The sequence below is a fragment of the Hypanus sabinus genome, chromosome 25, assembly GCF_030144855.1.
Source record: "Hypanus sabinus isolate sHypSab1 chromosome 25, sHypSab1.hap1, whole genome shotgun sequence".
NCBI classification, from domain to species: Eukaryota; Metazoa; Chordata; class Chondrichthyes; order Myliobatiformes; family Dasyatidae; genus Hypanus; species Hypanus sabinus.
The window spans coordinates 10,201,336-10,220,207 of NC_082730.1; the positions used below are offsets into that span (position 1 = coordinate 10,201,336).

At 40.2% G+C, this 18,872-nt stretch overlaps 1 protein-coding gene across 7 annotated transcripts in view; it reads right to left on the bottom strand.

The window, feature by feature from the left end:
- Positions 1-18,441, bottom strand: part of mdm4 (MDM4 regulator of p53) — a 43,030-nt gene extending 24,589 nt beyond the window's left edge. For 5 of the 7 annotated variants that reach the window (XR_009507898.1, XR_009507899.1, XM_059950049.1 and 2 more), the window contains exons 1-4: positions 18,286-18,441; positions 9,132-9,225; positions 8,445-8,519; positions 2,377-2,510 (exon numbers count right to left, since the gene is read on the bottom strand). Coding sequence is in view for 5 of the 7 variants with exons in the window: in XM_059950049.1 (XP_059806032.1) it covers positions 2,377-2,510; positions 8,445-8,519; positions 9,132-9,209 (287 nt within the window). In the remaining 2 variants the exon portion in view is untranslated. The remainder of the gene's footprint in view (positions 1-2,376; positions 2,511-8,444; positions 8,520-9,131; positions 9,226-18,285) is intronic. The other 2 variants (XM_059950048.1, XM_059950046.1) reach the window with 2 other exon arrangements.
- Positions 18,442-18,872: the final 431 nt, after the last annotated feature.

Consider the following 18,872-nt stretch of genomic DNA (forward strand, 5'->3'; position numbering starts at 1 on the left):
TCTGGAATCAACCTGGTGAACCCCCTCTGTACCACCTCCAAAGCAAGCATATCCTTCCTCAAGTATGGAGACCAGAAATGAACGCAGTACTACAGATGAGGCCACATCAGTACCCTATACAGTTGCAGCATAACCTCCCTGCTCTTAAATTCAATTCCTCCAACAACGAAGGCCAACATTCCATTTGCCTTGATAGCCTACTGCACCTGCACGCCAACCTTTTGCGATTCATGCACCAGCACACCCAAGTCCTTCTGCACAGCAGCAAGCTGCAATCTTTACCACGTAAGTAATCTGATCTTCTATTTTTCCTTCCAAAGTTGATGACGTTGCATTTACTAACATTGTAATCCATCTTTGCCCACTCACTTAACCTATCTATATCTCTCTACAGACTCTCCATATCCTCTGCATAATTCACTTTTCCGCTCAATTTAGTGACATAAGAAAACTTAGATACACTACACACACAGTCCCCCTTCCAGATCGTTAATGCCTGAACCATTGCGAGCCCAGCACCGACTCCTGCAGCACACTGCTCACCACTGATCGTCAACCAGAGAAATACCCATGTATCCAACTCTATACTTTCTATTGGTTAGCCAACTCTCTATCTATACTAATACATCGCCCCAACTCTTATCATCCTTATCTTATGGATAAGTCTTATCGAATGCTTTCTGGAAATCCAAGCACCTGTAAATAGCACCTACCTTTTCCCCTCCATCCATTGCACTTGTTATATCCTCAAAGAACTCCAGTAAGTTTGTCAAACAGGACCTATCTTTACTGAATCCATTTCTTTCCAGGTGCCCCGCTATTTCTTCTTTAATGATAGCTTCAAGCATTTTCCTAACTGCAGAGGTAAAACTAACTGGTCTATAATTACCCGCCTTTTGCCTACATCCTTTTTTGAACAGTGGTGCGACATTCACCATCTTCCAATGCTCCGAGACCTGCCCAGAGAATTTTGGTAAATTATCACTAAAGCCTCAGCACTAGCTCTTTAGTGATAGCTATTGTATTGAGGTCTTCACCTCCCATCACATTCATATCATCTCTCGTTAGCATGTTAGTTGTGCCCTGCACCATGAAGACTGACACAAAATAGTCATCAAAAGCCTCAATCATTTCCTCATTACCCAATATCAATTGCCCCTTCTCATTCTCCAAGAAACTTACATTCACTTTGGCCACTCTTCCGCTTTATATAATTATAAAAACTCTTACTATCTGTTTTCATATTTTGTACTAGTTTATTTTCATAATCTATTTTCCGTTTCTTTCTTATGGGCATGCTCAATAAATTTATAGAATAATAACCATTAACAGGATCAATGAAAGTCCACGCAACTAGGGTGTTTAGAGCTCAGAAGACAACAAACTGTGCAAGTACAAACTGGAGAAATAATATTAATAAACAATAGAACACTAGATGGAGTCCTTGAATTTCTCAATGTTTATTGTTTATAATATTTTAGGTCTTTTTTCTCTTTGCATTTGCACAGATTTGTCGTCTTTTGCACATTGGTACACCTCTGCCATTGACTGTATTGTGTTTTTTGGTGTTTACTGTGAATGCCTGCATGAAAATGAATCTCAGGGTAGTATATGGTGGCACATATGGATTTTGACAATAAATTTACTTTCAACTTTGAAACCCAATGATACTTCATGATAATCCTATACTTTGCAAAGTACTGAAGCAGTCTATCACATCATTTCATTACCTGTGCCACAATTACTTCAGTGGAAGCACATTAAGAAATATAAGGGAGTCTACATTAACCACCAGCTGTACTGCATTTTAAGTTGAAAAGACAAACTGTGAAAATATACACTGCACCTCTTAACAACTGCAATCAAAACCAAGAGTCACTGCTAAAGGAAGGTCAGAAGGAAGGTGACATAATCGGGTCACCATCATCAACAATGAAAACTGCTTCAGTAAATCTGCCAGGCTGATTTTGTAAAATTAATTAATTAAGTAGCACACAGGTAGGTGGATTTACATAATAATCCAAATAAGCACTGGAATCATTCCAAATTCAGATCCATGAGGATTCAAAAAAGGTCAAATCTCATCAAAGTGAGATCACTAAATGGCAAACTAAATAGTTCAAATATTACAAATATCTGAATGACTATGTTAAATGGAAACCAGTGGAAAGTCTGAACTGTTCTGGAGCCCCATTCAATGCTATGTGCATTAAAAAAAACAGAAAATTTTGGAAATATTCAGTGGATCAGAAAGCTTCTCTGGAAAGGTTAAACAAGGTAGCATTTTAGGTCCAAAATAATTCACTTCATCCTTCTTTCAATACTTGGTGCTGTCCAGGTAACTTTAACAGAATAAATAAGAACCAGAATCCTTACCTTGGATCTTTAACAGAGAAACTCTGGACTCCAAATACTTTTCCAAGTGCATCATTTCCACAATGTACAATATGTTGCTGCTGTTGATCATAGAGTTGCTTTAACATTATATACTGGCCGAGATAATACATTACCTGCAAAAGAAAACACTGCAAGTCAAAACATGTCTGAAAATCCAGTGGGAAATTTTATGAAAAATTATTCAGGATAAGAACAATGCTGGCAATAAAACCATTTATATGTATTGAATTCTGTGAGGAAACCAACTTGACGTTTCAGGTTGATGCCCTTTCATTGAAACTAGTATAGTAGCATCTACAGAGACAAAATAGGTTATACCATGGCAGAGGCTTTCGTTAATTCACAGTTGGACAACAATCTGCAGTTATAGCCAATGATCCTTCTCTTAACAGAGCCGATGAGCAATGGGCAACTTTGCCAGTGTGCTGCTAATCATTGCTTCCACCCCATTCTCCTTAAAACACCTGACCACAGATGCAAGAGATTCTGCAGATGCTGGAAATCCAGAGTAACACACACAAAATGCTGGAGGAACTCAGCAGATCTGGCAACATCCATGGAGAGGAATAAGCAGTTGATAATTCAGGCAGATTCTACCTCTTTTCCCCTCTTGCTGAATAACAACACTAAATTCAAGCAGTCTGTCTCCCTTTCAAATTCACCATCATGAACCCTCTTCAAAGAGCAGATTTTCTTTATCTTCTAACCACTGTCCTAATGATCACATTTCTTTCATAGTTCCTGAATGACTTGTTAACCCTTACCACCCCAACCCTTCCCAATCGTTACAATCTCCCTTGTAAATAGTGTAAAGGATGGAAAATGCATGTGTGCATAGCAGTTCTGTGGATATTTCACACAGTATTAATTAACAAGGGGTAAAAAAGACAGTGAAAAAGAAATAAAAAGTACATCAGCAGAAGCTGCCAATTTCTATACATGGCCAGAAGAATAGTGGGAAATCACTTAATTATAACAATGAATCAAGAGTTGGCCAAAGTACATCAATTGGATAATTTACCTCAAAAACATCTAACAGATTGAGCAGCCACAGATTGTAGTGTTCACACTTGCTAAGTGTGTTGGATGGTTGAATGTTCTGCTGTAGTCTCCACACTCATCCAATGTTAAATCATCTAACAACTAAAAAAGGCTGGCCATTGTGACAATAGCGTAGTTTGGACACTAGAGGTACTCAGCAAGCAATGCAAGTGGCAAACCTACATTTAGTGGCAGGAAACACTTGCAGTTTTCCTTCCAGCATTTGTACGCAGTCCTATATTATATGTATAAAATGATGGAGGAACTCAGCAGGCCAGGATTAGAATCAGGTTTATTATCACCAGCATGTGTCATGACATGTTAACTTAGCAGCAGCAGTTCAAAGCAATACATAATATCAAAGAAGGAAAAATAGTAAAATAATAAGTAAATCAACTACAGTATACATATATTGAATAGATTAAAAAATTGTGCAAAAAAAAAACAATATGTATTAACAAACTGAAGTTGTGTCCAAGGATTCAATGTCCATGGTGACACCCTGTTGCCAAAGAAGCTCATTGCTCCTCTTGTGACACTTATCAGCTTTTGGCTGAACATTGTCCAGCTCCTACTGCACAGAGCCGTGAACTAGTTCACTTAATGAGTAGCTGTAAATAGAATTAAACATTGTGTTAAGATCAGTGACCACCTGTGTCTCCAGCCTTGTGTACCTCCTACCTGATGGCATCAGTGAGAAAAGGGCATGCCCTGAGTGTTGGAGGTCCTCAATAATGGACCCTGCCTTTCTGAGACACCGCTCCTTCAAGATGTCCTAGATACTTTGTAGGCTAGTGCCCAAGATGGAGATGACTAAATTTACAACCCTCTGTAGCTTCTTTTGGTCCTGTGCAGTACCCCCCCCCCCCCTCCACCAGACAGTGATGCAGCCTGTCAGAATGCTCTCCAGGGTACATCTCTAAATTTTTGAGTGTATTTGGTGACATACCAAATCTCTTCAAACTCCTAATGAAGTATAGTCGCAGCCTTCAGGCAGCATTATGAAGGGGAACAAACAGTTGGGCCGAGACCCTTCATCAAGGTCTCCAGACCAGTCCTGTTATTACATTTGCATATTTATTCAAGAATGGGTTTGGCTTCTCAGCTCTGTCTTAAAACCTGCAACAACCTAAAATAATGTTTGCAAATTAGCATGTATAGTCAAATAAGAACCAGTTATTTAATATGATTTCCTGGATCATAAAACCCAAGGAAGGTGAGGTTATACATCCGCTGGACTGTGGCATAAAATTATTATTTTTCTTGTAGTTTAACTTTCTAATGCTTTTTTTAAATTTTTAGACAATCATCTATATACATAGGATTGTACAGAGTTTTCTAGTAGTTACACTGGCCCCTGTATTTTTCTGGAAAATTCTTAGTTTTAGTGGTAGGTGTCACATTATTTAAATTTGGCTATTTCATTGGTTAATGCTATCAATGGAATTTACTGTTATCAGTAGTCTGGTATAAGAAGACCTCTCCACCTTTAACAAACTGTCGACCGACATCTTTTATAAACCTGCTGATTTCCACTGTTATCTTGATTCTACCTCTTCCCACACTATCTCCTGAAAAAATGCTGTTCCCTTTTCTCAGTTCCTTAATCTCTGTCAAATCTGTTCTCAGGATGTGACTTTCCTTTTCAGGGCATCAGAGATGTCCTCCTCCTTTAAAGAACAGGTTTCCTCTTCCTCCACCATTGATGCTGCCCTCACCTGCATCTCCTCAATTTCCCAATCACCCTCATCTTCTCGCCTTTTCAACAGTGTTAAGAGTTCCTCTTACCCTCACCTACCAGCCCACAAGCCTCCGCATCCAACACATCATTCTCTGCAACTTCCAAAGAAATCCTGCCACCAAACACGTCTTTACCTCTTCCCCTTTCTCCCCTTTTTTGCAGAGGTCACTCCAATTCCCTTGTTCATTCATCCCTCCCCACCAATCTCCCTCGCAGCACTTATCCCACAAGTGGCCACAGTGCTATACATGTCCATTCACCTCTGGGTGCAACAGTTTCCTCCTAGAATCCAAAGGCATACCATTTGGTAGGTTAATTGATCATTGTAAATTGTCCCTTAATTAGACTAGGATTAAATTGGGGATGGCTGGGCCGCAGAGTTTGAAGGGCTTATTTGATGCTGTCTCTCAATAAATAAATAAAACAGTTACCTTTCCCAGGCAGAGACACTAAACAACACCTCCACCCACTAACTCACCCCTCCACACCCCCCACTATCATCACCTGTATCACCTTATGTACAGATACTCCTGAAACTATTGCCATCTTATGGACATATAATTAATGTATATAAGTTATTTCACATATTTATAATGTTTTTATTATGTTCTTTATCTTATTGTGTTATTTTGTACTGCATCAGATCTGGAGTAACAATTATTTTGCTCTCCTTTGTGCACCAGAAACGACATTAAACAATCTTGAATCATGGTGAAAAATATCCACTTAATGCTTGGTAGAGCAAGACTGCTTTACTAAGTTGTCTTCTTAGGCAGTACCTCAGAATCAGTGACAACTTGTTTGCTCTTTGTTTCTATGTGGTGAGAAGGCTGATCCCACAGACGAGAGGAATAACGTGAGGAGCGTTTGATGGCTCTGGGCACTTACTTGCTGGAGCTTCGAGAATGAAGGGGGGGATCCAACTGAAACCTATTGAATATTGAAAGGCCAAGATAGAGTGGACTTGGAGAGTATGTTTCCTACAGTGTGGGAGTCTAGAACCAAAGGACACAGCCTCAGACTGTGGAAGATGTTTCATTAGAACAGATGAGGAGAAATTTCTGCAGCCAGAAAATCTGTGGAATTCATTGCCACAAATAGCTGTGGAGACATCATTGGATATATTTAAAGTGGAGAATGATAGGTTTTTGATTAGTAACAATGTCAAAGGTAATGGGGCGAAGTCAGGAGAATGGGTTGATGGAGCAGACCTGATAGCCTAATTCTGCTCCTATATCTTGCAGCTAATGTGTGATCCGTGGTACAGAGTTGGAGGTGTTTGCTGAGGTTTGTACAGGGATCGATTGTAAGGTGGTAAGCTGATTACAATCTGGACTACATTGAGTTTTGATGAAAGGTCTAAACCTGAAAAGTTGATGGTTTATTCCCTTGCATAGATACTGAGTTCCTCCAGCATTCTGTAAGTTGAATCTGCAGAATATTTTGTGCTTAAGGCAAGGTGTTTTATAGTACTTCTCAAGAAACTAACTAGAATGAATCATAATGCATCTGAATCATAATGCATAATGCATCCACCAAATTTTTTTTGTTCATGAACACCTTTTGTTATTGCACACTATTCAAACTTTGTCAAACATTTAAGTCCTGTCAAGACATAGTGGCATAAGTGGAAAAAGGAAATTGGCAGCTAACTATTCTATTTGAGAGGAAGTAAAGCAGAGGTTCCAAACCTGGGGTCCACAGATCCCTCAGTAAATGGTAAGGCTCCGTGGCATTAAAAAAATGGTTGGGAACCCTTGAAGTAGAGGTTTTGATGGGGCTAAGTTAGTCTACAAAGTAAAATAACAAAATTAAATTAAGGGGGAAAATATGTAAGGACTCATTATGAGTTATTAGTTCCAGATCATAGATAACTGACCAGTGATTTCACCTTTGTGCAACAGATCAGAACTTTTATATACCTTTGACGAATTCCTACATAAAATCTATATCCCCTTACCCTTGTAAAATCCTTATGTCAGATCTAAAACTTTACAAAGAGAGGTCCAACACTTAATCAAATATGGTGGCTAGAAAATGCACTAAGCTCTGAAAAAAATTCTTCCACAAATTATTCAATATTGTTTACTGTCATTCTTCAGTAAATGAATGCAAAGGAGAATGAAATAATTGTTAATCAGGATCCAATGCAGCTTAAAATAATACAATAAGCATAAAGAACAATATAAATATAAAAACAATGTACAAGTAACTGAGTCTGGTCATATATACACAAGATTAGTTTATATATGCAGACTGTATGTATATAAAGTGACTCTCAATATAAGAGTATACATTATATGACCGACAGGAAATGGTAAAGTGACATAGTGTCTCTTGACAAGAGGAAGTCTTCTAGGAAGCAGCAGGCCATGTGAAAACATGATATGACAGTGTAGGCATGAGGTACGGAATGTAAGTGCATGCGGGTGGGGTGAAGGATGTTGAGGGGCTGCGGAGAAGAGCGGTTGATATGGAAGTAGTGTGGTTGGTGGCTAATGGGTGGAGTTGTTGATCAGCCTGACAGCTTGAGGGAAAGTAACTGTTCTTCATTCTACTGGTCCTAGCATTGATAGTGTCATGCCTCTTCCCTGAGTAAGCAAGAGATTTAACTCTTACAAATGAATATACACTCAGTGGCCACTATACTAGATATACCTACCCATTAATGCAAATACCTTATCAGTCAATCTAATAAGCAACAAAAACATGCAGACTAGTCAAGAGGTTCAGCTGGTGTTCAGACCATATATCAGAATGGGGAAGAAATGCAATCTAAGTGACTCTGACTGTGGAATGATTATTGGTGCCAGACATGGTGGATCGAGTATCTCAGAAGCTGCTGATCTCCTGGAATTTCCTTGTCTAGAATTTACAGAGACTGGTGCAAAAAAATAAACAAACCCCTAAAAAAAACAGTGAGCGGCACTTCTAGGGGTGAAAACACTTTGTTAATGAGAGGGGTTAGATGAGAATGGCCAGACTGGTTCAAGCTGACAAGTAGGCAAAAATAACTCAGATAACCATGCATTACAATGGTGGTGTACAGAAGAGCATCTCTGAACTCACAACATGTCAAACCTTGAAGTGCATGGACTACAGAAGCGGAAGAGCACACTGGGTTCCACTCCTGTACCCTTAAAAAGTGGCCACTGAGTGTACTCTGCACTTGCTTTGCAGTACTCAAAATTACAACTATCGACAATTTGTCCATGCTCTTCAGAAGCTTTATTCATAACAGTAAAACATTCGTCTGTTGTTTTACCTCCTTCAATGTGAAGGTTTCCCCAGATGCACCTGCTTCCTGTAGAATGTTCAGCAGAGGCACCTTTGGCCTTATCTGAAGAGAAAAACAAATGCACAGCCGATTTAAAATTTACACTTATAGTTCCCCCATCACCCAGAACATATACTCCTCTCAATACTACCATCAGAGAGGTGGTACAGGAGCCTGGACACACACACTCAGTACTTTAGAAACAGCTTCCCCTGCACTATGAGATTTCTGAATGGGCAAAGAACCCATGAACACTACTTAACAATTTTTGCTCTCTTTTTGCACTACTTATTTACCTTAACTTAGTTTTTATATATTACTTCTTATAATTTACAGTAATTTTTATGCTTCGCACTGTACTGGTGCTGCAAAACAAGTTTCCCAACATGTCAGTGACAGTAAGTGCAATTCTGATTCACATTAGCTACCCACACAAGCTTTTATTTTTAGTAAGTAAAAATTCCAACAAAATACTAGGCACATATTTAGTCCTGCGAGCAACATTACTAATCATGCAAAGCATTATGAAAATTCAGATTCAAATTTATTAATAATTCAGAGAAAATATTTGAAATAAGCAGTGTCCATCCACTTCACAACACAGAAACTCCACCATTACAACTGCTGACAAGACCTACAAATTTTAAGCCATGTTTGTAGATAATTTGTAGTTACCTGGCCAACCTTTTCTGCTGAAATACTGCATGGATTACCAGATGATGTATATGATTTAGATGTGGAAGCTGTTGTCATGTTGACAGAGGTTTGCCTGGTGTTGAGGAAAAGAGAGGGTGATATTAGCGAATAAATTATTATTTTTAACACAAAGAGAAAAACTTGGTAAAACTAAGTCACCAAACTGGCATTAAAATGACAATTGATCCTGTTGATTTTCCATTTTTGGTCACTGGCATTTAGTTTTATTAGATGTTTAGTTAGGCCACAGCTTGAGTAAAATTTTAAACAAATTAGCTTTACTTGTCATGTACATCAAAACATAGTCAAATACGGTTCATTGTTTGAACAACCAACGTAGACTGAAATGATAAGATTCCACCGGAACAAATGCAGAGGGGATCTATGAAAATTAATGCCAATGACTAAAACTGTAGCCTCAAAGAAAAATCAGATAAGCTGAATTATTCTGTTCGGAGAAAGGAAGCTGAAGAGAGACTTAATTGATGTAGATTGAAGAGCCTTAAAAAAAAATCCTCAGCGGGGGATTAGAGGAGGAGAGTGTCAGCAACTTGAAAGCATGTCAGTGCCTCTATTTCCTTAGGAGTTTACAAAGATTCAGCATAATATTTATAACTTTGACAGATTTGTGGTGGAGAGTATATTGACTGGCTCCATCACAGACTAGTATGAAAACACCAATGCCCTTGAACAGAAAATCCTTCAAAAGGAACAGATACAGCCCAGTCCATCATGGGTAAAGCCCTCCCCACCATCTACATGGAGTGTTAGATGCCGCTTTCCTGCAACATTATCAGGGACCCCCATCATCCAGGTCACGCTCTCTTCTTGCTACTGCCATCAGGAAGAAGGTACAGGAATCTCAGGGTTCACACTACCAGGTTCAGGAACAGCTATTACCCCTCAACCATCAGGCTCTTGAACCAAAGGGGGTAACTTTGCTCAATTTAACTTGCCCCATCACTGAAATGAACCTATGGACTCACTTTCAAGGACTCTTCATCTCATGTTCTTGATATTTATTGCTAATATATTTAATTTTATTATTTATTTTGTATTTGCAGTTTATTGTCCTTTGTGCACCAAGTTGGTGCTACCTTTCATTGACTGCATGATGGTTATTGGATTCTTAAGTATGCCCACAAGAAAATAATCTCAGGGTTGTTTATGGTGACATATATACACTTTGATAATAGATTAGCTTTGAACTTTAAATAAACATAAGAGAGTCAACACATGATGAGGCTTGATGGAGGGTCTCAGACCAAAATATCAACTGTTTATTCCCCTCCAAAATATTACCTAACCTGTTGAAAGTGTTGCCTTCTGTAACCAGTCCCTACAGTTCCCACCATTTCAACAAGCGGTTATTTCCATGGCTGTCAAGAGCGTCTTTCATGTCTACAAGGAATGTATGAGGGTACAGCCCAAGTATTTGATGAGGGTACTCCTCACACTCTGGCTGTCCTTCAACCTTTTGGAAGTGGGAAGGACTGTTACAGGACTTCCTCACTAATGTACTACTGAGCCTGGCCAAGACAGCCTTGGTAGGTTCAAGTAGCATGTGATAGGGACAGGTCCCCCATGCCAACTGTTTAACCTCTCCTGAAACAATATTCATGCCCTGGTATTCTGAAAGAGGAAGCGCGGTGTCCACTTGCCACTTGAAAGCCTTCAAGTAACCAAGAGGTTGGAATGCATGCATACCTGACCCAGAAAACATTTTACTTGGAGCCAGGACCTGGCCATCTGTGATCAAAGTGCTCAAGTTTGAACAGGGTGCAAATGGCAGACACAACAGTTGGGATGGCATGTGTTTTGTAAACTTTCCAATGAGGTTATTTCTAGTAATCAATCCATTGTTTTAGTATATGGAAAGGATTTCACAGCCATTTCTGTTCTCTTAAAGCAAACAGCAAAGATTAGAGTCATTCAGTGACTCCTGTCATTTGTCTTTTTTCCCCCCAGAAGGTCAATTCTCCAATGGGGTACAAAATGTGCAATGTCAAAGCAGCAGATTTAAGAACGAGGACACTTCAATCTTACTCCCTCATCTGAACACGATCAGCTCATATAAGATGAAGAAAACACCACCTGATTTACACTTAACACATGATCCAATTGTTGAATATTTTAATCAGAAACAGTGCTAACAGTGCACAGCTGCACACAGGAACCTAAAACAATGCATTTCAATTGCCTGACCTTCTTTAGAAATTACCATCAATAAATGTAGAACCAAATTCTTGCCAAAGGATATTCCTCTGTGTAAGGATGCACAAAATGGTTGAAACCTGCCACTTTAATGAAACAACAAATGTGGGTTTAAACAAAAGTGCAAAGCCTACGGGATCATGCTTTGTATTGCCAGGTGCATTCACTTCCTTAAAAATCAACCACAACTTTGGAGACAGTTGGTACAATTTTATAGATTTGCAGGTGTTTAACCATAGAACCATAGAACACTACAGCACAGTACAGGCCCTTCAGCCCTCCATGTTGTGCTGACCCATATAATCCTTAAAAAAACTACTAAACCCACACTACCCCATAACCCTCCATTTTTCTTTCATCCATGTGCCTATCCAAGAGGCTCTTAAATACCCCTAATGTTTTAGCCTCCACCACCATCCCTGGCAAGTCATTCCAGGCGCTCACAACCCTCTGTGTAAAAAACTTACCCCTGATGTCTCCCCTAAACTTACTTCCCTTAATTTTGTACATATGCCCTCTGGTGTTTGCTATTGGTGCCCTGGGAAACTGGTAATGACTATCCACCCTATCTATGCCTCTCATAATCTTGTAGACCTCTATCAAGTTCCCATCATTCTTCTACGCTCCAAAGAGAAAAGTCCCAGCTCTGCTAACCTTGCTTCATATGACTTGTTCTCCAAACCAGGCAATAGCCTGGTAAATCTCCTCCGCACCCTCTCCATAGCTTCCACATCCTTCCTATAATGAGGTGACCAGAATTAAACACAATACTACTAAGTGCGGTCTCACCAGAGATTTGTAGAGTTGCAACATGACCTCTCTACTCTTGAACTCAATCTCCCTGTTAATGAAGCCTAGCATCCCATAGGCCTTCTTAACTACCCTATGCAGCGACCTTGTGCAGCGACCTTGAGGAATGTATGGATTTGAACCCCAAGGTCCCTTTGTTGATCTACACTCTTAAATAACTGACCATTGACCACACTCTTAAGTACCTGTACTCCAAGTCTTCTGGTTTGTCCTTCCAAAACGCATCACCTCACTCTTGTCTGGATTGAACTCCATCTGCCATTTTTCTGCCCAACTCTGCAGCCTGTCTATATCCTCTTGTAACCTTTGACAACCTACAGCTCCATCCAGAACTCCTCCAATCTTTGTGTCATCCGCAAACTTACTCACCCATTCTTCCTCCTCTACATCCATGGCATTTACAAAAATCACAAATAGCAGGGGTCCCAGGACTGATCCTTGCAGCACTCCACTAGTCACCGACCTCCAGGCAGAATACTTTCCTTCCACAACTACCCTCTGCTTTCTTCTTTTAAACCAATTTTTTATCCAAACAGCCAAGGTTTCACTTATCCCATGCCTCATGACTTCTGGATGAGTCTCTCATGAGGGACCTTGTCAAATGCTTTGCTAAAGTCCATGTAGACCATATCCACTGCCCTACCCTCATCAATTTCTTTTGTTACCTCTTCAAAAAACTCAATCAGGCTCGTGAGGCACGATCTTCCCTTCACAAAGCCATGTTGACTAACCATGAGTAGACTGTACTTCTCCAAAGGCTCATAGATCCTATCCTTAAAAATCCTTTCCAGCAGTTTGCAGACCACCAACGTAAGACTCACTGGTCTATAGTTCCCAGGTTTCTCCCCATTACCTGTTTTAAACAAGAGAACTACATTTGCCATTCTCCAGTCCTCTGGCACTTCCCCTGCAGCCAAAGAGGATTCAAAGATCATAGTTAATGCTCCTGTGATCTCTTCTCTCAATGCCCACAACAACCTGGGGTGTATCATATCCAGCCCTGGGGATTTATCAATCTTAATGTTTTTAAGAAGATCCAGCACTACTTCTTCCTTAATCTCCACATTGTCCAGCACACAGGCCCGCTCTACTTCGACCTTATCCTGATCAAGATCCTTTTCACTTGTGAATACTGAAGCAAAGTATTCATTTAGGACCTCCCCAACCTCCTCCACTTCCAGGCACATGTTGCCCTCTTTATCCTTTAGCAGTCCCACCTTCATTCTCATCATCCTCTTATTCTTCACATACGCATAGAATGCCCTGGGGTTCTCCTTAATCCTACATGCCAAGACCTTCTCATGCCCCCTTCGAGCTCTCCTAAGTCCTTTCTTTAGCTCCTTCCTGGCTACCCTATATTTCTCATAAGCCCCTCCTACATCCTGCTTCTTATATCTAACATATGCTTCCTTTTTCCTCTTGACGAGTTGCCTCACATTTCGTCAGCCACGGTTTAAGCTGCTTGAATACATGCAAATGTATCAAACTTCCATTTTTGTGTCCAGAACTCAGTGCACTGGAAAATTTCAGTGGTACTAATTACAACAACAAATCATATCAATGAGCCATTATAGGAATGCTAGATTTATTATCCCTCTCAAACTCATTCTCCTGCCTTCTCCCAATGACCCTAATAATCACATTTTTGACCTGATTCTGAAGCATCTTGGAACACTTTGCCTTTCTGAAGACATGTGTCCAGTGCTCCTGATGTAGCCTCCTCTAGATTGGGCAGACCCATCATAAATTGGGGGAACCACTTCATTGAGAACCTCCGCTCCATCCACTTAAAGCAGAACTTCCTGTTGGCCAAACCATAGTTTCCTTTTGTGCCAAAATGAGACCCCTCAGGGTGAAGCAGTAACACCTTGTATTCTGTCTAGGTAGCCTCCAATGTGATACATGAATATTCATTTCTCCTTCTGGTAAATAAAATTCCCTCTCATCCCCTCTTTTCCTATTCCCTACTCTGGCCTCTTAACTCTTCATACCCGCCTATCACCTCCTCCTTCCTTTCCCCCATCGTCCACTCTCCTATCAGATTCTTTCTTCTCCAGCCCTCTATCTTTCCTGTCCACCTATTACCTTCTGGCTGTTCTCCTTTCCCTCTCCCCCCCCCCCCCACCATTTTATTCTGGCATCTTCCCCCTTCCTTTCCAGTCCTCGACCCAAAACATTGAGTGTCTGTTCATTTCTGTGGACGCTGCCTGACTTGCTGAGTTCCTCCAGCATTTTGTGTATATTGCTTTGGATTTCCAGCACCTGCAGAATTTCTCGAGTTTATAGATAAATGGTTTTAAATACAAATTGTTTTCTTTCATAAAGTTCAAGTATTAATTTAGTGCCATTGATTCTTTATCTTTGTAGAGATGATGGTGAATCACTCTGAAAGATTATTCTCCATTCTTATTTTGAGATCACCCGATTACACCCACATGACCAACTAATCCACTTACCTGTATGTCTTTGAACTGTGAGGAAACCAGGGCACAGGGAGCCTTCCTACAGACAGTGGCAGAATTAAACCTGGGTTGCTTGCATTTAAAAATTTATCTACTGAGATACAGTGCAGTATAGACCATTCTGGCCCTTTGAACCGACCGCCCAGAAATCCCACTACTTAATCCAAGCTTAATCATGAGACAACTTACAATGACCTCCAACCGGTACGTCTTTGGACTATGAGAGGAAACTGGAGTACCCGGAGGAATCCCACACAGTCACAGGGAGAACGTACAAACTCCTTACAGGCAGCAGCAAGATTGAATCCGGGTCACTGGTACTATAAAGCCACTACGCTACAACACAGCAGATTGTTGGGCCATTTCAGAAAGCAGTTTAGAATAAACCATTTTTACCAATTGTTAAAATATGATGAAAGCATGATTTCTCTTTCAGGAACTTCCTATTACACAACAGGAAGCCATTGCCCTGCAACTCATACCATGTGCGGTAATCAACTATACAGTCCTGTAACTTGAGGCAACATCTCTTTTTTGGTCACTTATGATTCATAATTAGTAATGAATGCTCCAACTGGATTTATAGGTCCTCACTATTCCAGGACACTATACTCACTATACCCTCCCAACATCAGCCAACTCAGCACACACAAGGAACTGAACACACTTACCATTTTAATCTTTGCAAGCTACACACAACTTCAAATGCACTTTACTTTAAGGGGTGTAGTGGTTAGCACAATGCTTTACAGCATTTGCTTTAAGACTGGTGTTTAATTATTGCTGCTGTCCATGACGAGTTTGAACATTCTCCCCATGGGTTTGCTCCAGGTGCTCATTTCCTCCCACATTCCAAGATGTAAGAGCTAGTAATTTGCGGCTATGTTACATTGGAGCCAGGTGCATCTGATATCTCAGTCTTTACTACCACCCCAAGTGCATTCCAGGCACCAACCAAGCTCTGTGTATAAAGAACTTCCTCCACTCGCCTTAAAAGGATCTGCTCTGGTACTGGGCATTGCCCAGTCTCTGAACATATCAACTGAATGTTTGTATGGGGGAAATTGTCACACAGTTGGTGCTGATATCTTCTGACAAAATCCATCCACATATGGACATGTATCTCCGAAACAAACAAAAATAGGTGTCAGCCACTCTGCCCTCGATACAATCATCATTCAACCTCAAGACCATATCAATCAATGGCAATCATGCTGACATATTGCCCCAATCCTGCACAGTAACCTCTTACGTGAAACTGCATCAAAGTCCCTCTGAGAAGCTACATTCACTGTACCCTGTTTTTTTCTTACCCATTTTACCAGACATACTTCCAAATAAAAAATCCGTGAAACACTATTTCCTTACTGAAATTCTTAAGATACCTCTTCATGAAAGAGCACTGCAGTGATTCCCAGATGACTGGTCAATATTCAATCACTGGTCAACAATCCCATATCTTGGGGCAGCATGGTAGTGTAGTAGTTACAGTTAACACAACACTTTACAGTAGAGTCGACCCAGGTTCAATTCCTGCTGCTGCCTGTATGGAGCTTATATGTTCTCTCCGTAACCATATGGGTTTCCTCTGGGTGCTCCAGTTTCCTCCCACAGTCCAAAGACATAACAGTTGCTAGGTTAATTGGTCATTGTAAATTGTCCCATGATTAAGCTAAAATTAAATCGGGGCAGCGTGGCTCTAAGGGCCTGAAGGCCATATTCCATGCTGATCTCAATAAATACATGGGTCAGTGACTAATGAGGGCTCCCACTTGTTTGGGGTACATCTAAAAGAACAAAATCTAACACAGAAAATAGTCTGGATTACCTGTACCCAAGCCCCAGAAGAGTTTATTTGGGATTCCCTTTCTTTATTTGGGACACTATGCTGCTCAATTGGAACAGAAGACTGTTGCCGAAGTTTCTAACCAGCTTCAACTGCATGAACTTGTGTGGCTGTTATACACTACACAGTACTTAGATGGTATAGTTTTCAAATAGCATCAGTTTGTGCATTTCTGCTCAAAAAGCATTGTCACTGACAATTGGCAAAAGATAATTTAGACATGCTTTGCACACTGCAATTTCAAGGCTTAGAGATTGCAGAAATGGTCCAGTGTGAAAATGAAACAATTTCACTACTTCAACAAGTTATGAACTACAAAGAATTTGATGGTATTATCAACCATCTTGAAATGTTATAATGAAAATGAAGATTTGGAGGATGCAATTGATGAAAGCAGTGTATAATGGCAGCCTATTAACTGCACAAGGTGTCTGTGTAGGTTTACATTTATGTAGCAGTGTTAGTGTTCTAACTTGTTCTGTATTTCATTTAAATAGATATTTTATTACTCAGTTAAACAGTAGTCTTTTTTATATGTTTTTAACTACTTCCACAAAACTTTGGCTAATTGGGCCAAAATGTACTGGTACTGGTATGTCCCAAGTAACCAAAATAAACTGTTTATTTCTTGTTGGAATTTATATTTTATGTATTGCACTGTACTGCTGCCACAAAACAGTATATTATACAACACATCAGTGATAATAAACATGAAAAAATCTGCAGATGCTGGAAATCCAAGCAACATTCAGAAGAATGCTGGAGGAACTCAGCAAGCCAGGCAGGATCTATGGAAAAGAGTACAGTCAATATTTCAGGTCAAGACCCTTCATCAGGGCCCCTGATTCTCATTCAACTTCTTCTAAATTAAGCGGTTTGCCAGTTAAAAGTTAATCACACTGATGAGTCTGGAGTCAGGTTAATGACAGCAAAAAAGGTGAGTAATTATTTTTCCACTCAAGATTGGTAACAAACCAAAGTTTTACAGTAATTTTTTGATTACATGATTATCACCGTGCTACTAGTTTTTAGTTCCATCCAGATTGATTAAAATAAATTTAAATTCCGGATTCATTTGTCCAGATTAACAGACGAACAATTTAAGTATCAAACTTCCAATGGGTGGTATGGAGTAAAAAAAAAGCATGATTACAGAGTGATCAAGAAGCAGAACTATCAGCCAGATAACAGCTGAAGAGTTTAAATTAAGAATTTTCAAAATAAAGACCTAACGTCAAGAAAAACAAGTTATTAAAATTAGACACCAGTTAACCAACTGCTTTTAAGATAAAAACTGACGCCCCCACCCAAGTGTCTTCGCCTGACTTGCAAGTGGTATACGACCCGCAAAAAAAAAATCAATTTGACTTTTCATCGAATATTCCTGGTTACACCATCAACATAGCTCTACAGGAGTGCTGACACAGAGTATTAGAACAAAATATTAGTGATGCAAGATGCAGTTCGGCCCATCATGCCCTTCCTGGCCTTTGGATCAATCCCACAACCCATTTCTACCTACAGAATTTTCCAGCATTTTTGTCTTTGCCAGGAACGCAACGCAGCCGCAAAACTTTGCATTTAAGGAAATACAGCACGCCGCGTAGAAATAAAAGTCTGCGGGTACGGTTGCACGCTGCCGGCTGGACGGGAGCGGTTGTCTGCGCCCGAGCATTTACATAACATCGAGGCCTCAATTTGCAGCCGCTGGCTCCGAGCCCAAAGGCCGCGCTCCCCTCCTCTCAGAGCAAACTGTCACCTCCCAGCCTCGCGTATTCCAGCGCCATCATCACTCACTTACACTAGCGTTTGTCCATAGCTCTTGGCCTGATCCGACGGTGGCGAGGGTAAGAAAAGGTTGGGGAAATAGTTAGTCAGTTGCAGGTGAACACCACCTCGTCCCCATGATGGCGCCTCCTCGCCTTTGGAGAAGCGGAAACTACCGCCAACTCATTTCCGGTCCTACACTTTGATTGACGTGTAGAGTAACGCCCATCTCCTGCATGATTGACATGAGCAACAACCCACATTTTCGTAGGTCTTCAAACCCCAATTCGCTAATTGTAGGCTTGTTTAAAAATGTGCTTAATTTATGCTTTCCTTGTGATTGCTGCTTATCTGATGCAAAGTACCTTTCATGCCTCAGCGTTTTCATTGCACCAATGCACACGTACTTAACTTTGACAAGTTGTCTGCATGACTTAACATAGTTTATTGACTTTGCAATAAAGTAATTTTTTAAAAGTTCTGCATCTTACACTTTCCCACCTATCACAATACCCCAGTTAAAATTCAAGAAAGAAAGCTTGTTAATAAATGTTCTTTGAACTTTGATACTCTAAGTTTTGTAATAAGAACACAAAATGCTAGATCAGTTAGCAGGACAGG